Source organism: Lissotriton helveticus, chromosome 3_1 (assembly GCF_964261635.1).
Source record: "Lissotriton helveticus chromosome 3_1, aLisHel1.1, whole genome shotgun sequence".
In the NCBI taxonomy this organism is placed as follows: Eukaryota; Metazoa; Chordata; class Amphibia; order Caudata; family Salamandridae; genus Lissotriton; species Lissotriton helveticus.
In genome coordinates, this window is record NC_136061.1 from 1,039,293,840 (window position 1) to 1,039,318,948 (window position 25,109).

At 48.2% G+C, this 25,109-nt stretch overlaps 1 protein-coding gene across 5 annotated transcripts in view; it reads left to right on the forward strand.

Annotated features, from left to right (window-relative positions):
• TLK1 (tousled like kinase 1) overlaps positions 1 to 25,109 on the forward strand; it is a 656,881-nt gene that overhangs the window by 144,491 nt on the left and 487,281 nt on the right. For all 5 annotated transcript variants that reach the window (XM_078681584.1, XM_078681580.1, XM_078681585.1 and 2 more), the window contains exon 4: positions 814 to 889. In XM_078681584.1, the coding sequence (XP_078537710.1) occupies positions 814 to 889 (76 nt within the window). The remainder of the gene's footprint in view (positions 1 to 813; positions 890 to 25,109) is intronic.

The window sequence follows — 25,109 nt, forward strand, 5'->3', positions numbered from 1 at the left end:
GAATTCTTCAATAGGGTAATGGCTTGTTAAGTCCATCCCCTTCTCCCCCAAAGGGGATATCTGCAAAGCTTTAATTAGTACAGTTTGAGTGGTAACTGGGAGACCAGTATAATGTGGGGGCCTGAGGCCACAGCCCGGGATTCCAATCACCCACTGTATGCACAGGGTTATATTTTGCCTGGATCAGTGTTTCTCGCGCCTGTCGGGGAAGCCTTTGGTGCTGCTTTCCTTACCGGGTATAAATACAGACCCTCCACATCGACTCCAGCCAGTGGGGTATTTAGGCAGGACTCTCTTCGGGTCTCTCCCAGTTGATATTTCTCTCTGCGCACTGTCCGTGGAGCCTACAATGAGCGCACTGTCTGTGGAGCCTACAATGAGCGCATCTGAAAACTATGCAGAAATACAATATTAATTCAGCCCAAATCCAGTACCTCCCAAGCCACATTGAGACCCCTTTTTAAGGACTTAGCTGGCAGGCTAGAGCAGCGAAGAAGGAAGAGGGAAGAAGACAAGGGACTATGAAGACCAGCCCAGCAAGGGATTGGGTGGACTTTGTTTCTGTTTTATCCAGGGTTCTTGGGAGAGTCGTTTCTTTAAAGATATGATGTTTACTAAAGTTATGGCTGCTATTAGCAATAAAGCGAAGAAAGTAAGGCAGAATCCTCTCCTCTGGTACTGACCTAGAATTGATGTTGCAAGTAAGTAAATGTTCTTTAGATACTAAACCTTCTCAAATAAGCTTTTAATGCTTTCTATTTCAGGTTTAACCTCTTGCTATATTAAAATTTAAAGCGTTTGTTTTACATTTAGACGCCTGAGAAGAAACAATCGGATTCTTCAAGAGGAAGAAAAAGGAAAGCAGAAATCCAGAATGAAAGCAGCCAAGGTAAATAAAAAGAGCCATAATGTAACCTATATTGCAACTGTTTATTAACAAGTTTTCATTTCTTCTCTTGCATCACTACTTACCTGTCTTCCTTTTAAACCGTGATACACTGCTTCATTTTGCTGAACATATTTTAATTATTTATACATATCATTTGCATATGTTTGGAGACATACCCCTACTAAAGTGTTTGATATGTTATACCACAATGTAATATTAACCAGAGTTTTGTAGATGTACATAAACCAGAACATTAAAGTGCTCCGTTTCATTTGCCGCTCCCTAGTCAAGCACTATCTGGACGTTTATAACCTGTTACTTAATGAATCCCCTAATGTTCTCTTTCTGACAGAAACATGGCTGTGAGACGACATGGTGGCTGTACCTGGTCTTGCACTCCCCCGGGTTTTGGTATCCTGACCATCAATAGAGAGACTAGAGGAGGGGGAATTGCTGTTATTTTTAAATCTTGTACCTTTATTAAAGTAATTTTAGTGGGCTGTGAGCGTGCTCGCTTCGGGATTTCTCTTAATGCCTGTTTCACTATGTCCGGCCTTCTGGTTTATCGTACACCTGGACCTTCAAAGGAATTTAGGGATGCATTAATTGACGCAGTTAGCTCATTGGCTAGGAGTGCTGCTAATTTTAGTGTGATTGGCAATTTGCACTGTGATAACCTTCAGGACTCTGATCTAGCCAATTTACCGCTGACCAAGCAGCTTGCCAGCTGCTTCATTTGGTTTAAAGTCCCATTCACTCTGCGGGCCATCTGCTAGACCCTGTTTTTTCTAATCTTTCCTCCCTTTCTGTTACCACACACAACCTGGTGTGTTGGTCTGACCATCATCTTATTCCCATGACACTCTTGTGAGTAAGGCTTCCTCTGGAGGTTCCTCACAAAGTCTCCCTCAAATGCCCTTGGCACAAATTGGACCTTGATCAGTTCCATGCCCTCCTCGTCGGGAACATGCCTAGCTTGCCTGATGAGCCGGACGCTGCCGATTAAAGCGTTGTCAGACTGGATCTTATGCTTGCTGGACACTCTTATCCCGGTCAAGCAGTCTAGGATTTGTAACACCAAATCCAGTCCCCGGTACACTGATCGACTGTCCACCATGAGCAAAGACTGTAAGCGGTTGGAGAGGGTATGGAGACGAGACTACGATCCCATCATGAAAGGATGCTATGAGGGGGTCATTAAGAAATATCACAGGGCCATTCAGAAAGAGCGGGCCATATATTTTACAGCAGAGATTAGCAATAGTAACTACCCTGTCAAAAGGGTATTCTCCATAGTTAAAGCCCTCATATCAGCTGGGACACCTACTGTCTCCCCTATTTCATCTGATGAACAGTGCGAGGCCCTTGCCACCTTCTTTGTTAATAACGTGGATATCCTCTATAAAGCCTTTCCCTCAGCCGATCTGGGTTGTGATCCGACAGGGAGACTCCGTCCTACCCACTCGCTTGCTGCTTCTCCACTTATCTCTCAGGAGGCGCTGTGCTTCCTCTGCAGTAAGGTTAAAACCGGCTCCCCGGCCGGTCCAATGAGACCGGATCAATTTCTGAAATCGCTTCACTTGCTTCTTCCATCTGTAGGCAAGGTTCTCAATCTATCCTTCTCTACGGCATCTGTCCCTAAGACCTGGAAGCAGGCCAGAGTCATTCCCCTGTTAAAGAAATCTACTCTTGACACAGCCAAACCGGAGAACTATCGCCCTATTTCTCTCCTGCCTTGGGCTTCTAAAATTGCTGAGGCCCATGTAAATACCATGTAGACAGGTTTTTTGGAAGAGAAGAATCTATTGGACCCCTCTCCGAATGGCTTCCGCCCGGGCCATAGCACCGGATCTGCCCTTCTAGCGGTGACTGAACAGCTAAGAACCGCACTGGATGAGGGTCGTACGTCGGCACTGATCCTGTTGGATCTCAGTGCCGAATTGGATAAGTCTCTCACCAGATCCCACTGCATAGGCTGGAAGAGGCGGGTATTGTAGGCTCTGCTCGGGACTGATTTGCCTCCTTTGTCTCTTAGAGGACCTTTCAGGTGATAGCTCCCCCTTTCACCTCCTCGGCTTATACCATCAATCAGGGTGTGCCCCAGGGCTCGGCTCTGAGCTAGACGCTCTTTAATCTCTATGTTCAACCTTCAGTGTTGTTGGCTCAGAGCAGAGGGCTCAGAGCAGAGGGCTCACAGTTGTATCATATGCAGATGATACACAGTTGGTGGTAGCACTCTCCGATGACCTTGTGCAGAACGCCTTTAAGTTTCGAAGCAATCTTGCTGTTGTCACGGTGTGGATGACCACCAACTGCCTCCAGATCCACGCCAGCAAGACTGAGATTCTGATGATTGGGAAAAATCCTCACCTGTGGAGTGAACGCTGGTTGCCCGCTACCCTGGGCTGTGCCCCTGCCCCCAAACAGATGGTGAAGAACTTACTTGTCTGGGTTGACTCTGACCTCAGCTATCAAGCCCAAACTAAGAAAGTGGCAGGGACGTGTTTTGATATTTTATGGGGGCTTAAACCATTGCTGTTTTTTTAGCCTTCTATTAGACAGGTCATCGTCCAGGCCTCTGTTCTGTCAAGACTGGACTACGCCAATTCATTGTACCTGGGGGTCAACAAGGCTGAGACTGTTTGACTGTAGAGGGTTCAGAACGCAGCCGCTAGAACTCTCCTTGGCCTCCCCAGAACCTGCTCTACCGCCATCGCTATCCGTCAGCTACACTGGCTGCCGGTGGCCAAACGAGTCGAGTTCAAGTCCCTCTGTTTGGCATTTAATATCCTGAAACTGTCTTCCCCTGGTATTTTGACTATCTGAAAGAGACACGTTAGTATTAGATTACTTACCTTAGAATATCCCCAGGCGTCAGACTGGATCCGAATTTTTTTTCGTAGCAGTACCCTTGCGCGTCGGTAGGCGTCGTCTGCGGCTCCGCGTCCGTCGTCGTGATGACGTCGTCTGAGTACTTAGACACCACCTCCGCGTGCTGACGTCAGTTTCCGCGCCAGCAAGCGCAGATCTGGAAAAAGCAGTAACCCTAGTCCTTTTTTGACTAACTATTTGATCACTTTTGATTGTTCTCGAAGTCTTTCGACTCCGACGGTGCCGTAGGGATGCCCGGCTTTAAGCACTGCGATGATTGCGACCGCCTGATGTCGGTCACGGATCCTCACTGCGTGTGTTTATCTTGTCTCGGCGTCGACCACGACGACCAGGCCTGCTCCGACTGCCAGGCCCTCTCTTCGAAAGCCAGGCGGGAGCGGTCCCGCAGGCGGCTCGAACTCCGGCAGTCGGTCCCGCGCCGCGAGAGGTCCCGATCCCATGGGAGGTCGAGGGACAGGTCGCGGGCTCGGAGCCACCACAGTTCCGAGAGTAGGCCGCACTCCTCCGGGTCGAAGTCGTCGTCAGGTAAGAGGCACAAGAAGTCCAAGCGGCGTCATCGCTCTTCGGACTCACCCCCCCCCCCCCCCCCCCCCCCGACGCTCGCACGATGCGGCCGGGGGTTCGGGTGACACCACCCACGCGGCTCCGACGGAGTCACAGGCGCCACGTCCAGCCCCATACCCTACGGTCCCTGGGCTTCACGCGTCGCAGGAGGAGATCGAGCGCTTCCTCATGGCCATGAGGAAACTCTCTCCTCCGACGGGCTCCGCGACGCCTTCGGGCACAGCGGACCCGTCTGGGACCCCTAGCGGGTCGGGGGGATCGGCCCCGACGCAGTCGGGTGCTTCGGCCCCGACGCCGCCGACGCCTTCGGGCCCGGCGCCGCAGGTTCCCGTTATCCCGACGCCGCCGGCGCCTTCGGGCCCGGCTCCGAGGGGTTCAGTTGTTCCGGCGCCTTCGGGCCCGGCGTCGCAGGACGCCGCTGGACCTCCTTCGGGATCTGGTTCGTCGCCGGTGGACCTTACGACCTCCCCGGCGTCGGACCCTCCGGTGTCGCCTCCGGCTCCGGCGCCGTCCTCGGGCGGCGCCGTCGCTGGTTCCACCTTCGTTCCTGTTCAGGCGCCGGGACGGCCCCGATGGGCGCCGCTCCAGACGTCGTTTGGTGAGTTTCACTTTTATGAACAGGCCTCATTAGTTGAGAACCCTGAGTTTCAGGAGATGGGTGATGAAGAGGACTGAGAGGGGTCTGAGGACCCTCTGACCAGGGAGTGTCAGTCTCATGAGGACTGGACAGGTGACCTTGGGGATGCCAGTGGTCTGGACACTTCGCCGGACACTGGCTTTGTCTCCCCTCCTACCGTGGCTTCGGATGAGGGGGCAACATATAGTGTGGTGCTGATGAGGGCTGCCAAGGCCTTGGGCCTTGAGCTCCCCGTCGCGGCCGTGAGGACTAACCTCCTCACTGAGGTCCTTAAACCGCAGTCAAGCTCGGCCGAGCCTCTGCTGCCCTTTAATGAGGCCTTGACCGACGTTCTTCTGGGCACTTGGTCCAAGCCCGCTACGGGTTCGCCCGTAGATAGGAACGTGGCCAGACGCCACCGCCCAGCCCCGGGCGACCCATGTTTCCTGTCCTCCCACCCTACCCCCGAGAGCCTGGTCATCCAGGCCTCCTATTCCCAGACCGCATTCCCGTCGGCCCCGCCGGACAGGGAATCCAAGAGGTATGACCAGTATGGGAAGAAGATCTTCTCATCCCTTAGTCTGGGCCTGCGGTCTTCCAACACCGCCTGCCTCTTGGGACGTTACACCCACTCTGTGTGGGATAAGGTCGCGGAGGTGCTGCCAGAGTGTCCGTTGGAGGTACGGGCCGAACTCGGCCAAGCCCTTGTGGAGGGCCGGGATGCAGCCAAGTATTCCATCAGGTGTGGGCTGGATACCACCGACTCGCTAGGTAGAGCGATGGCAACGACGGTGGCGGTCAGACGCCACGCCTGGCTGAGGTCCGCCAACTTTTCGGCAGATGTCCAGAACACACTCATGGACATGCCGTTCGATGGCAGTCTCCTCTTTGGCGACAAGGCAGACCATGCGCTTGAGCGCTTTAAGGACTCCAGGGCTACGGCCAAGTCCTTGGGCCTCTCGGGCCAGCGCCAGCAATCGGCTGCCTTTCACTCCTTTCGTGGCCACGGAAGGGGTGCACCCACACGCGCCGCCAGCCACGCTCCGCAGGGCAATACCCAACGCGGTGGCGGCCGTGGGAACCGCCGTCCGGGCGGTCGGGGGCAACGGCGAGGTCAGTCCACACCTTCCCCCGCAGCATCCGCCTCAAAACCCTCCTAGTCCGTGCTTTCAGGCCCATGTGACGCCAGTGGGGGGCAGGGTTCGCCATCACCACTTCCACTGGCTCACTGTCACATCGGACAGGTGGGTGCTGCAAATCGTCCGAAGGGGCTACTCCCTCCCCTTCGAGGCGACTCCTCCAGCCATGCCACCGCAGAACCACCGTGTATCGGGGGATCATTTGCGACTTCTGCAGGAGGAAGTTACGGCCCTCTTGGCCAAGGGGGCCATCGAGCGCGTTCCTGGGCCAGAAGTAGGGTGTGGTTGCTACTCCCACTACTTTCTGGTACCCAAGAAGGGAAAAGGGAGCCTACGCCCTATCTTGGACCTAAGGAACGTCAACGGCTTACTCCAGAAGGAGAAGTTCAAGATGCTGACACTGGCTCAGGTCCTACCTGCCCTGGACCCAGGAGACTGGATGGTAGCGTTGGACTTGCAGGACGCTTACTTTCATATCCCCGTCCTGCCTGCCCACCGGCGCTACCTGCGGTTCATGGTTGGCCACGAGCACTTTCAGTTTACCGTGCTCCCCTTCGGCCTTACCAGCGCCCCACGGGTGTTCACAAAGGTGATGGCGGTGGTCGCAGCTCATCTGCGCAGGTTAGGGGTTTCAGTCTTCCCCTACCTCGACGACTGGTTGTTGAAGGCGGGCTCGCCCCAGACAGTAGTCAGCCACCTCCAGACTTCGGCAGACCTCCTGCACCAGCTGGGGTTCTCCCTCAATGTGCCGAAGTCACACCTGTTTTATGGAAACAACAGTGGTCCCATGCATATATAATAAAACACAACCAATAAATATAGACAAAATCAATTCTATATTTTCAGAAGGACATGTCCAGCCGGACAGAGGTCATTCAGGTTTACTTAATAAACAAGATTTCTCAGAAATAGAAAAATAGGAATACCTTCCACAATGCCCCTATGTGGTACACAAGCCTGTGCCCAACACTTACGGGGTGATTACAGTTTGGTGAAAACAGGAAAGGTTCAAGGCAAAACAAACGTTTTTCTGTTTACATACATATTACACAGAAAATATCAAGCTGCACCATTACAGAAAATCAATCAATCAGATTTGTACCATTACAGAAAATCAATCAATCAGATTTGTATCGGGTGCATGAGCAAGACTGTAATCACCCCGTAAGTGTTGGGCACAGGCTTGTGTACCACATAGGGGCATTGTGGAAGGTATTCCTATTTTTCTATTTCTGAGAAATCTTGTTCATTAAGTAAACCTGAATGACCTCTGTCCGGCTGGACATGTCCTTCTGAAAATATAGAATTGATTTTGTCTATATTTATTGGTTGTGTTTTATTATATATGCATGGGACCACTGTTGTTTCCATAAAATTGTTCCCCGAGGTCCCTGCTCGACTGAATTGGGGTCCCTTGTTGTTAAAAAGTGAAGTCACACCTGTGCCCCTCTCAGAAGCTCCTCTTCATCGGAGCGGTTCTGGACTCTGCGCGGTTTCGCGTTTATCCACCCGAACAGCGGGTCCGGGATATTCAGGCTCTGATTCCCATCTTTCAGCCGTTATCCCGGGTTTCGGTCAGGTTGACGCTGCGGCTTCTGGGGCTGATGGCCTCCTGCATCCTACTGGTGCATCACGCCAGGTGGCGGATGCGGGTTCTGCAGTGGGACCTGAAGTTTCAGTGGGCCCAGCATCAGGGCAGCCTATCCGACCACGTCCTGATCTCGGAGGGCACTGCGAGACAGCTGCAGTGGTGGCTTACGGACCGCGATTGGGTCAGCGGCAGATCCCTCTCCCTTCCCCAACCGGAGCTCGTAGTTGTGACGGACGCGTCCCTCCAGGGCTGGGGAGGCCACATGGGAGAGGCGGAGATCAGAGGCCTCTGGTCTCCGGCGGAGACCCGGCTCCACATCAACCTGTTGGAGCTCCAGGCGATTCGTCTGGCACTGAAGGCATTCCTCCCCTCTGTCCGGGGGAGTGTAGTGCAGGTGTTCACGGACAACACCACCGCCATGTGGTACTGCAACAAACAAGGCGGGGTGGGGTCGTGGATCCTTTGTCAAGAGGCTCTTCGCCTTTGGCAATGGCTGGAACGCCAGGGCGTGACCCTGGTGGCTCAACACCTGGTAGGTTCTCTGAACGCCAGGGCGGACGAGCTCAGCCGTCGGTGCATGATGGATCACGAATGGCGTCTGAACTCGGACGTGGCCTTGGTTAGATCTATTCGCCACCGAAGAGAACGCGCAATGTCATCAGTTCTGCGCGTTGGAATTTCCAAGGCGGCACTCGCTCGGAGACGCTTTTCGTCGCGAGTGGAGTTGCGGTCTGTTGTACGCCATTCCGCTTATACCACTTCTGCCCAGACTGCTGAAGAAGATCAAGCGCAACCGGGCCCAAGTCATGCTTGTGGCTCCGGACTGGGCGAGAAGGTACTGGTATCCAGAGCTACTCAGTATGTCAGTCGATCCCCCGGTTTGTCTGCCTCTTCGGGAGGACCTTCTGTCGCAGCAGCAGGGGACGGTCCTCCACCCGAACCTGTCCAGTCTCCACCTCCATGCTTGGAGATTGAGCGGCGACAGTTGAGGCCATTTGACTTGCCTCCTGAAGTTTGTAACATCATTCTGGCAACCAGGCGTCCCTCCACAAAGTCTGTATACGCCTGCAGGTGGAACAGATTTGTGGCATGGTGCACAGCAAAGGCTGTGGATCTCCTCAATGCCCCTCTTTCTGAGGTCCTTCTCTTCCTTCTTTCTCTTGCCCAGCAGGGCTCTGCTCTGGGCACTATCAAGGGCTAACTTTCTGCCCTTTCGGCCTTTCTCAGGCTGCCTGATCAACCTTCTTTGTTCAAGTCCCCTATTGTAAATAGATTTCTTAAGGGCATCACACACACACACGTTTCCTCCTGTTCCGTTTGTGATGCCCCAGTGGGACTTGAACCTGGTTCCTACATTTCTGATGTGCGCTCCCTTTGAGCCACTTCACAATTGTCCTCTACGCCTTCTAACTCTGAAGACTGCTTTCCTGGTTGCCATCATCTCTGCCAGGAGAGTGAGTGAGCTCCAGGCCCTTTCTTGTACTCCACCTTTCCTTTCTGTCCATCCGGACAAAGTGGTGCTGCGTACCAAACCTTCTTTCCTGCCCAAGGTTGTCACAGCCTTCCACAGCGGGCAGTCTATCACCTTGCCAACCTTCTTCCCGCCACCGCATCCCTCTAAAGAGGAAGAGCGGCTCCACCGTCTGGACCCAAAACGTGCACTCTCATTCTACTTTGATCGCACACGCCAGTTCCGGGTGGATGACCAACTCTTTGTTGGTTACGTGGGCGCAAAGAAGGGGAAAGCGGTGCACAAGAGGACCATCTCCCGGTGGATCATCCTGTGTATCCAGGCATGCTACTCCTTGGCTAGGAGGGAGCCCCCGGTTGGACTGCGGGCTCATTCTACCCGAGCGACGGCGGCTACCACTGCCCTGGGCAGGGGTGTGCCCTTGCAAGACATCTGTCAGGCAGCTACGTGAGCATCGCTGCACACGTTTGCAAGACACTACTGCCTGGACAGCCAAGTCCGGAGGGATGGCTTCTTTGGCCGTTCCGTCCTCCAGGACTTTCTGGTGTGATTATTGGTTCGCAGACCCACCACCGGGGTTGGTATTGCTGGGGTATCTATTCTAAGGTAAGGAATCTAATACTAACGTGTCTCTTTCAGATGCACAAGTTACTACTTGTGTAACGATATATCTGTAAGAGACATTAGTTAGTATTGGATTCCTTACCGACCCACCCATCCTCCCCGTTCTGCGAACCAATATCTAGGGTTAGGGTTGTCCCCTTTCAGGGCCCTAGTTTCAATAGCACCAGTGTTGGTTTTTAACATGGCTCTGCGTTTCTGGCGCGGAAAAGCTGTGTCTAAGAACTGACGTCAGCACGCGGAGGCGGCGTCTAAGTACTCCGACGACGTCATCAAGGCACCCACGACGCTGACGAAGGGCGCGGAGCCACAGACGACGCCTACCGACACGCAAGGGTACTGCTACGCAAAAATTTCCGGATCCAGTCTGACGCCTGGGGATATTCTAAGGTAAGGAATCTAATACTAACTAATGTCTCTTACAGATATATCGTTACACAAGTAGTAACTTGTGCAATCTGCTCTCACTATACATCCCCACTCGCCAACTTCGCTCTGTAGGTCATCAATTGGTGACAGTTCTGCGGCTGAGGAGGGCGAGAGCTGGTGGGCGCTCTTTCCGTTTTCTGGCGGCCAAACTCTGGAACTCACTTTCCTTTTACATTAATAGCCTGGATAATTATCTGGCCTTTCGTAAGGCTACCAAGACCTATCTCTTCCTGGCTAGCTAGATCCGTTTGCTGCTCGCTTCCTCCTTTTTGCTGCTCGCTTCCTCTTTTTTGCTGCTAGTGCTGGGACGCCCCTTTGCTGGGGCAGCTGTGCTCTCTGTAAATACTATAACATAACATAGCATCTAGCAGATTTGGGTACCTGCCTGAGAGGCCTTGTAGAGAAGTTATCATGAAGGGGTGGATGAAGCCTATCCTTCAGCCCATCAAAAAGCTCAGCTCATGCCGTGGTCTAGCTGCTGGCAAGGTACGATGGAGGTGATCCTCTGGAGTCTCATTTGAGGAGGGGTACTGGACTTGCTCTTGGCAAAACATGTCTGACAACTCCTACTAACAGACAAGCCACCATCCCCACCCTTGAACCATTGACATGCCGGAAGCAGACCATTGTCCCAATCACCAAGGAGAAGACTAATATCATACTTAGCATTGCATAAGATATAGAAGGGATGCTTCTTAATATTGTCAATGGCAAAAAGTTTAACTAAACTCACAAGTCTGCATAGTGCGAACCCTACGGTACCCCAATACAGATTTCAGCTATGACGCGTGGTCAAATGGGAGCAATCCATCTAAGATTTTGTTGCGGGCTCCCAACAAAGCAAAGGGGTGGTGAGACGGGGGTACTGGGAACATACCGACAGAAAACGTGGCACCAGCATTAGTAAAGACGTTCTCATCCAAGCATTTTGAGGAATAACAGGAGAACCAGACTTTTAAGTCTGAACTGAGGAGTGACTTACAAGTGGTGCTGAGAGATGTGGTGGACCTCTGGGATAGCAGTGAATAAGCAGTATAAACTCCTTGAACAGGTAGATGATTTGTGAATGACTGCCGTAATGTGTGCTAAGCTTAGAGGAACAACGCATCATCCTACAAGAAAAATGCGAAGATCTCGAACTGATCATGAGGAAAGAACATCTGCTCTTTGGAATCCCCAAACAATCTCACAAAACCGCCACCTGAACTATGTGCGGAAATTTTTTGAAGCTATGGTGGAAACCCCTGACCAACCTCTGATTAGACTAGACTGAACACAGTGTACCAGCAACAAGCCCAGAAGGGCGCCACTCCTGACGTGCTAACAAAGGAACACTTCTTTGAAGAAAAAGAGGCATACCAGACCTGACATTGCAGGGTAGCCCATATCATTCCACAGCTCCACTGTTCAACTTTTCCAGGATTCCTGTCACTCTGGCTAAGTGCAGAGTTTTCAAACCAATCATTGGCATATTGAAATCTAAATCTATCCAGTACAGATGGGGCCATCCATTTCGTGTAATTTCGTGTAATTTCCAAATGGGACGGCAAACTGTGTTCTCTAGCCAAGTGTTATTCTGTTTGTGACTGCATTGATAAATGCATGCTTACAGTTATCACTAGTTTAGTTTAAAGGAGAATGGTAGGAAAGTGGTGGGTGGGTTGGAGGGCCAGTGTTCCTACAGCACAAACTTGAGTGGTCATGGCCCTGTCAAGTGACAGCCGTTTCTGTAAGAGACAGTCAGGACACTTTTAATGGGATCATATGATGACCAAACTCCAGACACTTCATATAACATATATATTCAAGGGTTTAACAATCCCACTAAAAACCTAAGCGTCTAGGGGGGATTGTAGAGATTGAGTACACATGTATGTCTGCTGGAGAAAAAAAAAAAAAAATATATATATATATATATATATATGTATATATATATGTATATATATATATATATGTGTATATATATATATGTGTATATATATATATGTGTATATATATATATGTGTATATATATATATGTGTATATATATATATATGTATATAGTTTTGAAAGCAAAGATAATCCGCATTGCTTCCGTGCAAGGTAGCTCATGAACAAAACCAACATAAGCAATATGTGATTGATCGGTACACAGGCCCATGGATTACATAGTCAATCAGTGACATTAGTTGGATTTACAGAGGGGTCGTGAGGTTATACAGGTTGTCAATTTGCTGTGTCAGGAGAGGTACGCAGGGCTTGTTGCAGAAATTGACGTAGTGGTTCCCAAATGTCTTGGGTTTTGATGACTTTGGTAACCCCTCTGCGTACAGTTCCAGTTTTTTTTCTTTGCAATATACCATGTCTTTAATCCAGTGTTCAACCTTCGGTGCCTGCACGCCCTCCCATGTTACAGCAACCCGTCATTTAGCCATTAACAATGCAATTCGTATAAATTTACCCTGCGTCCCTTTCACATGTGGAACATAACACAGTAAGCATATCCATTGCGTGCATTGCAATTCTATCCCCGACATCTTGTGTACATGTTGCACCACTTGCCCCCAGAATCCAGTTTACTAGCCCACACTCCCATGCAAGATGCCAGAAATCCGCATCTAGTTGATTAGTGTCTACATCTATGCCATATTTGTATAGCCTGCGGGGTGTGTGATTGATCTGATGGAGATATTTAAAATGTATGATTCATAGATTGCAATTGGGATTGAGTTGACTGGTCAGGTTGCAAATGTGTTCCAATTCTGATGGCATAAGGGTGGGGAAGGCAATTTGTTGTTCCAGGGGCAAGGCTGTTGTCCGGTGCTCTGATTGTGTACAGCCCGTATTGCTCTGTAATATAGTGACTAGCTTTTTTCGCGTAGGAGTAATTAGTATCTGTAGAGATTGTAAAGCGGATGGCTCCTCCGGATATATAGTATAATGTGATTTAACAGCATGTTCTAACCTATGGATAGTGAACTGGAATAGTGGCTTGGGGTTGGTGATGTATTGGAGATCTTTAGCTGTGATGAACTTGCCATCTGGATAAAGGTCATGCATAGTGACTAAGCCTACCTCTGAGTGATTTCAACGGGCCGTCTTCTTGTGTCACCGATAAAGCGGCTTGATGTGCTATGGGCAGCGCCGGGGCATATATAGGAAGTTTAGAGTCAAGTTTGCCTATGGAGTGCCATGCTGCTATTGTCGTATCTAGTGTATTGATTTCAGTGTTTTGAGTGTCTCGCAGAGTATGTGTGATTATACCTGATAGGGGGTTGGGTGGGCATCTCCATCTTCCACTGCCACGTGTGGAGTGTAGGCATGTGGGTTAAACCAATAATACGCATACTGTGCTTGGGCACTCAAATAATGTGTAAAGATCGGGCGCACTGAACCTGCCTTTGGCATAGTCAAGTGTAAGGGTTGCCCAGCTGACGCGTGTCTGTTTGCCTCCCTAATACTAGCTTGGCTGTTGTAGAGCTTTAAAAAAATGCTGCGTCAGTTTTATTGGAATATTACAGAATAGGTATAGAAATCTTGGTAGTATGACCATTTTTATAAGTGCGATGCAATCAGCTAGGGATAGCGGCAGAGCGGTCCACCTTTCAATCTGCTGATCCAGTGTGGTACACGCTCATCCGTAATTTTCTTGTATTACGACTTCCGGGTCTCGATGGATCCAGATGCCTAGGTATTTAACAGGAAACGAGGTTCACATTAAGGGGTATTCCAAAGATGGAGGGGAGGTGATAGCTGTCAGAAGTATGATCACCAACTTATCCCAGTTAATAGCAAGGCCTGAGAATAACCCAAATCTAATGTACTCTCTCAGTAGCTGTGTGTGGTAGCGATCCGGCTCCCTGATAAATAAGACCATGTCGTCTGCGTAGAGATATGCCCACCGGGCGGTGTATAAAGTTGAGGGTTGTTTCCCTATGTCTTTGACAGAGAAGGGGCGATAACTGGCAGGCCTGTCTGGTACATCGTTTGATGGGGAATAGCTTTGATGTGAAACCCCCCACCCGGATCGAGGGGTTATATATAGCAGACACACGCATCCCAGATACAGTGTTGGGAATACCATCCTCTTCAGGATATCGAACATGTAGCTCCATTCAATAGAAACAAACGCTTTGGCAGCATCCAGCATTACTGCTGCTGCATGTAGGTTTGGGTCAAGAACGTGCATCATTGCAAAAATGGTGCGAAGATTGAGGGAAGTAGACCTTTCCCGGACGAAACCAGATTGGTCCGGAAGGACCAAGGAGGGCTTCAAAGGTTGGAGTTTAGTAGCTAGGATTTTTGCAAGTATCTTGGCTCCTAAGTTGATCAGGGATAGAGGCCTATAAGATTCACATCTGTCAGAGGGTTTGTCTTTTTTTAGCAGAATGATCAGTGCCTGACGAAGGGACGGTGGAAGGATACCTGATTCATGTGCCTCAGTGTACATTTCTAATAGGTATGGTGTGACTATGTCTGCAAATTCTTTATAGAATTTGGCCGTGAGGCCGTCAAGCTCTGGCGATATGTTGAGCAAGTCTTGTATTACTGCTTTGACATCTGAGTCATCAATAGGTTGCTTCAGGTAGTCGCGATGACCATCCACAAGCCATGCACAGCCAATATCTGCCAGATATTCTGCTATGTCTGAATCTGGCGTAGTCTCTTTCGATTTGTACTTCGCGGTGTAATAATCATGGAATTGGTTCACCTGCTGTAGCGGCGAATAGTGCTCTATCCCTTGGGGATCAATGATTCTGTCTGTAATGGTGTACGGCCTGAGTCTTGAGTAGTTTTGCAGCTAGATTCTGACCTGGTCTTCCTCCCTCCCCATATGCCCTGGCTACGTGTCTGCATGAAAGATAGCGAATCTCGGGCTCTGCCAGTGTGTCATAATCAAGAATCAATTCATGGATCCGGGAGAGTGTTACTGGGCTTGGCTTGGCTTCTCTGCGTAGGCAGCCTCCAAATCCGATAACATGGTCTCTATCCTAGTTAGTTGACCTCCTGATATCTCTTAGTATTCCAGCTGTTGTACTGATACAAACACCCCATATTGTGACCTTAAAGGCCCCCCACAAGGTGGCAACACTATCAACTGTGCCAGTATTGATCTCGAAGTATTGTACAATAGCTTTGTGAACGGTATCGATGTATAGGGGGTCAAGTAAAGCCTCTGATCGAAAACGCCATGTGAACGGGCGGTGCACCGTTTTTGGGATGCTAAGGGACAGCTGTACAGGGTTGTTATCGGAGAGAGTGAACGGTAGTGTGACAACGTCCGAAATCCATTCTGCTACCTCTTTACTTATGAGCCAATAGTCTAACCTTGACCAGCTATTATGTGCTGGTGTTGCGTGTTTACCTTCCCTTGCCGCCCTATTTCGGAGTCTCCAGATGTCCACCATCCCAAATTCCAACAATGTATCGGCAACACTTCGAGCCCCATTTGGTGTGCAGATACCCTGTGGGCTGGACTTATCTAAAATGGGGTCTAGATGTGTGTGTTGAGGTCAAACCCCCCCCTCCCCCCATCAGAGTACCTGTGTCCAGCCAGTCTCTCAACACTCCATATGTGCGCTGAAATATTTCAGGTACATCAGCTAAAAGCCTGTATATATTTACGAGCGTAATTAGTGAGTTACCAAGCTTGCCATGAACCATACCGCAGCGCCCTCCGTCATCTATATCAGTTTTGATTGGTGTGAATGGGATGCCTTTTTTGATCAAAATAAGAACTCCCCTGGCGTAAGAAGAGTATGATGCAAGCTTGAATCCCGCCCATTTAGTTGCGATCTTGGTTTCGGAATCCTTAGTAATATGTGACTCCTGCATAAGAGCCATTTGGATAGCGTGGCGGTCTAGATATGCAAAGACTTGACAGATTTTTGGGGGGTAATTGAGTCCGCGGAAATTCCATGTCAAGCATCTATAACCCTCACCCATTACTGTTGGTATATATTGTTACCAACATTGAATTGGTCAGCTGACAGTCGCAATACAGTTGTATAAAGTGTGTGACCTTCTTTCGTGTACCAATACAATCACATTGAACAATATTCTTACAACGAAATGTGATTCCCCCACCCTCTCTCACTTTAGCAACCCCAAAATGCCAAAGCCATCCCCAGTACCCGTAAAGTGCCCCAACAAACAAAGGAACAGAAATCTAGCAATGTGGGGTATACCCATTTGGGGGGACATCGCGACACAACCAACTCCCAAGTGGACCAGGGAGGTGGCCACAGATTTACAAGCGCTTGTTCCCTGAATCTGTAGCTCTATATTTAAAATAAAAAGATACACCCACTAGTCTACCATATAACGGATAGAAACATTTACATTGGCAACACAAATGGCTCTCAGCTAAGGATATAAAGGCCATAACCTGCTCCAGTCCGTCTCCGCAAGTTGGTGGCACCGCTGGATTGTCAAATGCCACATGGTCTCAATCTGTGATTGTGTGTTGTACCATTGAGATCGAAATCTCTGAGGGAACTATGTAGGAGGTGTGTTGGGTCTGTAGATAACCACGATCTTCAGCCCTCAGTGTCCGATATTTCGGGAGACGACTTCTTGCGACTGAGGGATTGGCAAATTCCATGGCTTGTGCTGGGATTGGAAAAGATCTTGGCGTTGTCATCTGTGCCTATACGGAGACATGCCGGGTAGAGCACGGCATATGGAACGTTTTCAGCCATCAGAATCTTTTTTTCTGATTCAAATTCCTTCCTAGCTGCTTGCACCGCTGCCGTAAAGTCAGGATAGAAAGATAAGGTGTTGCCCTGATAGGTGATATGGCCCTTTTGTCTGGAGATACGGAGTACAGTATCTCAATCTTTATAATTAAGTAAGCGGCTGATAATCTGCAGAGGCAGAGGTCCGGGGGAGGGCGCACAGCCAGGGAACAATGGGGCTGCTCCACGATGAACATGCCGGAGAGGTTGTCGTCCCCGCACATATCACGCAGTAGGTCTTCCACGTAGGTCTCCAAACGCCCCACATTTGTTGATTCTGAAAGGCCAAGAATGCGTAAATTATTGCGCCACGAGCACTCTTGGAGATCTTCATTTTTGGGTTGAATAACCGCGAGAAGTTTTACCATGTCTGATGTTTTTGTTTCAACTTTCTGCAGACCATCTTCCGTGTTCGAGATGTGCTGTTCTGCTCTGCCGATTCGCACCCTCTGTCTATCTAATTTGGCTGATATACTATCCATGCGTCCATTGAGGGCCTCCATGTTGTCATTTATGGATTGCAGAGGGGTCGGGCCGCAGCAGTATTGTCTAGTTCCGAGTCAGAGGCCGCGGTTTGTTGGGATTTGCCCGATTTGTGCAGTTAAAGCCTGGTTGATGCTTGTCGGGCTTACCCATGATGATTGGTGTACGTGAATTCTGGGATATGTTTTTCTGTCAAAATGCCCATGGCACCAATGGCTGCCATGATATCATAGATTTTCCCTATTCCATAATGTAGCAGAAGGCGGGATGGATTAGTACTCACGACTGTGCTCGCAGCTGTTCTTGCGTGTTATGCAGCCTGCGAGACTTCTCCTAGATGTCACCATGCGCCGAGTGTTCGGAAAATATATAGTTGTCCCTGGATATATTCTATTGGCTATTTGACCTGTCAGTAGCTGCGGGATTTCCGGGTCAGGCCGGTCTTCCTCGAGTCATGGGGTGCCATCATGCGAGTCCGCAGTTGGAGCAAGCAGCCTGGTTGACCAGGGAGTCTATTGAGCTGGCAGCCCCTTGATAATCTGGGAGTCTGTCACAGCACGGCAGTGGGTTCAGCAATTCATCCCAGTATGTAAAGTCTCACCAGGCCAAGTAACTATAATGTGAGTTCCCAGAGCGTGGTGAAGCAACCTGCTGGCTCACGCCGCTATTAACTGCGCGCTTCTCACTGGGCTGCGCTTCTTATGTCTAATGATCCCCGCTGCTCATCCAGCGGTAGTGACTCGATGGCTTCTGTGTGCACAAAATGATTTACTCCGCTTCGTGTACTCTGAGCGATTTCGCGGTCACCCCAAATCAGTCGAGTTTCAAAATGCTTTATTCGGTTTGTATAGATACAACCATATAGCAACATTCATAAATACAATTGAAGTCACTTTTATAAAGAATGATGAAACTACTAAAACAATTGCATTAATACAGGCAAAAATAAAATCTAAAAGAGAAAATAATCACTAAATATAGCGTCAGTTTACACGTTTTATGCAAGGCATGCCGGGGGGGATAATACTAAATAAGAGACCTACACAGGGCGAAAAGTGCAGTAATGTGTGCAAAATAGGCAAGGATTGGACATAGCACTTAACGACAATCAGCAAATTAATGCAAAACATATCACATCAATATACCATAGAGTAATCACTTGTAAATAGCAGCCCTTTTTTTACATTTAGTACAACATGCAGATAGGTGGTACTTTAAACAAGAGACCTATTCCAGGTCTAAAGTGCAATAACATGTGCAAAATATGCAAAGAAAAGGGGGACGTTTATATTTAGCAGCAATTATTAAAGTGTAGTGCAAAACTTGCTGGATAAGGTAGTACCAGTCAAGAGAAGGCTTAGACTGATCATAAAGTGCAGTAGTGTGTGCAAATTGTGCAAGGGATAACTAAAGTGCAATGTCTACAACTTTTCTCACGTATTTAAGCAGCAATTGTATACATACAAAGAAGAACCTGAACTGGGCATAAAGTGCAATAGTATGTGCAAAAATATGCCAGAGTAACTAAAGTGCATTAACTGTAAAAGTCTATTACATATTCATCAACAATTATATACAAAAAAAAAAATTTAAAAGGTATGAGTCCAGGGGGGTACAGGCCAGAAGAGCAGTCAATACAAGGTCTAAAATCATGATAAAAACCAGAGGTCACGTATAAGAGAAATGCATAAGGTTTGACAGTAGCTCACAATTGATCATAGGTGTCTTTTCCAACGGAGATCATATGATAATTGATTTCCTGTGCCTAATACATTTAAGAACATAAGTGGCTACACGATAACATATGTTAGGGGACGACAGGTCAAACAATAATTGCATTGCAGCTCTTATATCATACGTACTGTATTCTAAAAATAATTGCTTTAGATAAAATTTTCTAAAACCGGTATAAAAATTGCAAAAAAGTAAAAAGTGGCAGATACTCTGTTTCGATTTTCCATCGCACGGGCAGGACCCCGGCTTCTTTATAGTAGGGAAGGCCACCAAATGGTGGACTATACCCAGCCTCAGGCGTGCCAAAACAAAACGATGGGAGTTAATACTGACAAATGTAAGGTATAATGGGAATCCTGTATTTAAATTGTATTCCAGGTACAGTTTGAGGGTACTTTGTGTAGCACACCCCTTCATTCTAATCCCTTCAGCATGATCCATATAGGTGGTTTTAAGGTCACGCTTCGTTAAAACTAATTCTGTTGGGGTATCCTTAAAAATATCCTGGCCAAAAAGGGAATTATACCAGTGAAAAATATGTTTTAGCCAGGGGATTTTTAAGTGCTGGTCCAGTTTAAAACAGTCTAGAATTAATTCCTGGGTAAACTTGGTTTCATCTTTGGCCCAGATAGAACGCCAAAGGGAGAGGGGACGTAGTGCAATCAAGTCTGTAGCATGGTGTATGCCCAGCTCCCTATGTGTAATTTCGTTGGAAGCTGAAGCAGGAAGACATAATAGGCGTTTAAGATACCTATTTTCTTCCTGCTGAATGGAGAGGGCAATCTGGGAATTATATCCCCATATCCCTGCTCCATAAAGGGCAGAGGACATGCACCTGGAGTTATAAATGGTAATCATCTCCCTTATTCTACGCCCCCCTAATTTGGAGGCGAATCTGAAGATGCAGTTTGTGTTTCTAATCATCTTCATACCTATACAAGATTGCTCGTTTGCCCATCTCCCGTCCCCAGAGAATGTAATGCCTAAATAACAGAAATGTTGCACAGCCTCAAGTTTATCCCCATCAAGGAAAAATGACTTACTTTTCTTCAATTTCTTCCCACAGGTCATAGTCATAGTCTTACCCTTATTAATTTTAAGCATTCTGCCTTTAATAAAAACATTAAATTTGTCAATTAACTTTTGGAGCCCATTCGCGGTCCTGGAAATCAGGACCGCGTCGTCCGCGTATAAGAGGACGCCCCAAATCAGTCCAGGGCAGCTTGGCATGATAATCGCAGCAAGTGCGCGTTAGAGATGAGTATTCACCACCACAGGTTGTCCCGGTATAATAGGGCCCAGCTAGTTAAGGAACTGCGGCAGTCACTCGCGCTCTCTGCCTGTCCAGCGTGAGTCGGCGGCCTTCTGAGTTCTCACCACCCGGATGCCGCCGATATAGCTCGGCTCTTGGCTAAGCGAAGGCACTCACTGTGTCTGCAATCGCCGTGGTGCTGGGCTCTCGGTCGCAGTCTCCAATCAGCAGGCCTCGCCTGCTCTGACCCCTCTCACCATGCCGTGGTGCAGATGGTGCTTGCAGCTCTGGGGTTTCTTGGGTCGCTTCCTCGTTGGCCTCGCAAATCTCTCAGGGCCCCGGCGGTCGCAGCAGCTTGTCTCTCCGCACCTAGTGTCCTCCGGAGCGTCAGCTGGTGTGTTCTTCCATAAGCTCTGATTTCAGACTGGCAGCTCAGGATCGCTGTCGTCAGTGCAGGCAGGCCCGGCTCCAGGAATTTTTATTTGGGTGGGCCAATGGTGTATTTGGGTGGGCCACTGAGTTAGTCGCATCCGGCATGACTCGCGGGGGGGGGGGAAGAGGGGGCAGGGGGGTCACGCAGGGGGGTCACGCGGGGGGGGGGGGGGGGTAATTTAATAATATCTTTTTTTTAAATGTAGCTTACCGGGTGCCACGGCTTCTCAGCTCCTGCCCAGGATGCAAGCAGCCAGGCTCCCTCCCCAATGGTGCATAATTCCAGTGGCCCTGGTTATATCAATACACCCCAGCAGGCAGCAGTTAATGACTGTGCTGTCTGAACAAATAACTATGGCGTAAACATGTTCAGTTTCGCTGGTTTTGATTGAAAGGGCTTTTTTTTTTTTCCAATGAAGGAGTACATGATCAAACATTTGGTCTCTCAGAAAAACCATAACAGTTTCTGTGGTGGCCCTCCTTTGACTGAGGTAACTTAAAAGTTACACTGCGCTGGCCCTAGGGCCCAGGAAACTCGCTGCCAAGGGCATCTGCTGACAAAGCCTATACATTAAATGCCACACCCAAAGAGATAGGTATGGTGGGGGTTGGTTTCTGGTTAAATCCTGAGTTTGAGATGGGAGGTTGGTAAAGCAGTGAGGATGCCTGGCCTGGCCAGCATGAGTTGGAGTCGGGCCAGCCATCCACTGCGAGGAGGGAGGGAGCAAAACCCTGTTTATTGCCCTCATCACTTCCTGTTCCAAGGGGAGTGAAAACTCTGGCCCGTCGTAGCAGCATCTCCCGTGGTGAGGCCTCACTGTCATACCCTAAGGCAGTGGTCTTCAAACTTTTTTGCATGGGGCCCCCCAAAGCAAAATGTTTTGAAGTTGGGGACCCCTGCAAAACTTTATTCCAAGGATCGTAAAACAGGAGAGGCATGGCTGAGAGCAAAGGCAGAGCTTTTGAGATCATATCATGGACACTTTTTTGTAGCTCATAATCCACAGTAAATGTGAAACATATGTAGGGAAAATCATCAAGCAATAACAGAAATTGACAAAAAACCTGTTCTCTCAATAAATTGGTTCTTGTGAGCCCCTCGCACTCCTGGGCCCCAATGGAATTTTATTTTCTGAACGAATTATAGCTTAGGCCCTAATTAGCCCCCTACCTCCTCTGCCTCTTTCACAACTTACCGACCATGGCTATCACTCCAATCTTGAAACAGGTTATCCATTACTTTTTTGGTTTTACGTAAGGAAGACCCGGCCCAAGGGCATTGGGAAACTTTAAATAAGCACCATTTACATTACACAAATACAAGTTCATAAAATTTATTATATATATTTTTTTATTTTAGGCACTGGACTATTAAGTGATTTGAGTTGAGCTGACAGGAGAACCTGAACTAGGTTCCAAAGTAGGAAGCTCTTGCCATTAGGACACAACTCCTCCCTTTTAGAAATAATGAGCTCCAATGTGCTGTCCCCACCTTTTCGCAGTGAAGGTTCTCTCATCTCTCTGTGAAACGCCCTTCGCAAAGCTTGACTGGTCACCTTTCTTTTGCTTTTTGCTATATTTGGGTATTAAACCAGCATTAATGAGGTAAAATCAATGCCCAGATAGTTTTTACCAAACGTAAAAATGACAAAGTAGATGCATGACAAAATGTTCTGCATAACCCCACATAATTTTCCTTTTCTTGCCGCATAATTTAGTCAACCCTGCCACATGATTTGGTCCTCCCCTGCCGCATGATTCCAGTGACCCTGGCTTTAATAGGCCTGTCATGACACTGGACCCTATGCAACTGGTTAAGCAACACACATAAAAGCAGCCGGGGAGCTAATATATTCTTTATGTGATGCCAAAGTGCTTTTTACCACAGGCATGGACCGTGTAGCTCTATAAATACACTAGTTACTATTTCCCACTGTGAAAACCAGGATTCAAATCGGCGACTCTCTGGTCAGACTCAGAAATCTGCAGTGATTGCTTTAGATAACTGAGGTTTATAACGTAAGAGAGTATATTTTTGCAAAATTCGTTTCATTTGCTTTGTTTTTCCATTTACTGTGTTTGCGCTTTTTTTTAAAATATGCAATTATATGAAGATGAAAAGATTACATAGTTATTAGCATGTTGTGTTTACCCTTGAGCCCCGTCTCCCTACTCACGGACAGCGCCCCAGGAAACACTCAGGATTACAGGTGCAAACTTTTTATGCTGTTTAACTTCTGCATATAAAAGAAGACAGCCTGTGAACTCACCAGATAAACGTCGACCTTTCCAGGCGATCTTCATTCACAATTCCTTCCTTGGAGACGCAGTTGTGCCCCCCTGGGAATGCAGTCACAGACCCCCAGGGAGGCGCGCACCACCGTTTAAAGAACTGTGCCCTAAGGCCAGGGCCGGAGCTCCCACCACATGCTGTGCCTGCTGGCTTTGGCCCATTGTCATTCTATATGTGACAATGGGCCGTCATAAACTGTGCTGTGCTGGGCTGCGCAGAGGCTGCAGCAGCCTCTTGACTTTGGATCAGGAGAGCCAGCCCGAACACTGATGGGGGAGGAACGGCTCACATCAGGCCTCAGGCCAAGGCTCCTGTTTGGGTGGGCCAGGCTCATGTTTGGGTGGGCCCGGCCCACCCGGCCCACCCTCTAGAACCGGGCCTGAGTGCAGGTTGCGCCGGTATGCCTCGTCGGAAGAGGTCCAGACACCACTGTCGCACTCTGGGCCTCCAAGCTCTGGTCTACCTACCTCGATGCGATGTAGGTCGTTGCCGTCTTGCTTCAGGTGCCGCAACAAGACGATCATCCTGTTCTCGCCTCTTGGGTCAGTAATTAGCCCCGAACACCGCTGTTGTGTAGCGCTGTTCCTGTGCGTTAGTTGCCCCGATTTTGGTGACTACGATGGTTCAGGGAAAGCAGGATCAATTAAGGATTTCTGTCGGTGGCTGGCAGATCCGCGGTACTATGTGGCCATCTTGCCGTGTGTCAGGCCACGCCTCCCCCTCCCCCCAAACAACAAATTTGTTGAAAAATTATCAACACCAACTACATTCCTGTCCCTGTACAGTACCATGCATCTGCCCTTACAAAATCAGCAAGAATAGCAATATTAATATTCATTAGAGATTAACTTAATTTCACTGAGACAAAGTCAAATCAAATGAAACATTGGTTTTTTGTTTCATAAAAGCATACAGAATTTAATAAAAACCAATGTCGTTTGAGTGTAATGTTAAAAGCTAAAATCAAGTCATACTGCATCAAATCATTTTACAATATATAGGTAATCTCAATATTTTTTCTACATTTGATGATACTTTTTAAGAACAGAGCTATCTCTCTTATAACACATTCATTTTCCAAAATCTGCAGTGCGATGTACGCCGAACGACATTGCTTCAAGCCCCATAATTTTAAAATGGGTATGATCCACCTCCTCCTTGTTGCCTTATAAAACTTACAAAAAAGAACATGTATTGTGGATTGCTGGGAGACCTCATCACACGGACATTTACACAACGTTTTATACCAATCATGTGTTGTTGGAAAACTAACCAGATGGTGAAAAGTACTCCGTCTATAACGGGTCAAAACTAATCTGTCGTACCCACTTGGTATATTAGTTAAATATAACTGAATATCAAGAGAACGTAGCAGCATTTGATTTGAAAGTACTGTTGGATGTAAAGCTTCCCCAGCAAGTCTAAGTGCCTCCAAATGGGCCATACATGATTTTTTGAAAGTTTTTCTGGAGATGGAGACCATAGAGGGGGGATCATTGTAATAGCCTGGTTGCCCCAAGTCACTTGTGAAATCTTTTATATATTTCAACCATCATATTTCTAGTGCATGATCTAATTTAAGACGGTCTATGAAGATTTCACGGTTAAATGCTGTATTGGCTGTAGACCAAATCCGATGCCAAAGAGGGACTGGTTGTGCTATTTTTATATCAGTTATATACGGGACTCTCAATTCTGTGTGGCAAATGTAAGACGAGGTCCTACGTGGGACCACCAACAAAAATCTTTAAAATGCATTCTCAGTTTTTTGGATAAAAATTACATCACAGTAGCCCCAAATCCCTGCACCATATATAGCTGTACTGACACATTTTGCTCTATAAATATAGAGAAACTCAGCCAGGGTTTTTTGGCCCAATTCTTTAGGAAAGTTGACCAGGGCTGATGTTGCTCTAATAAAATGCAGGTTTCTGGTTTTAATGGCCTGACGTCAAGATCCCTTCGAATCCAATAGAATTCCTAAAT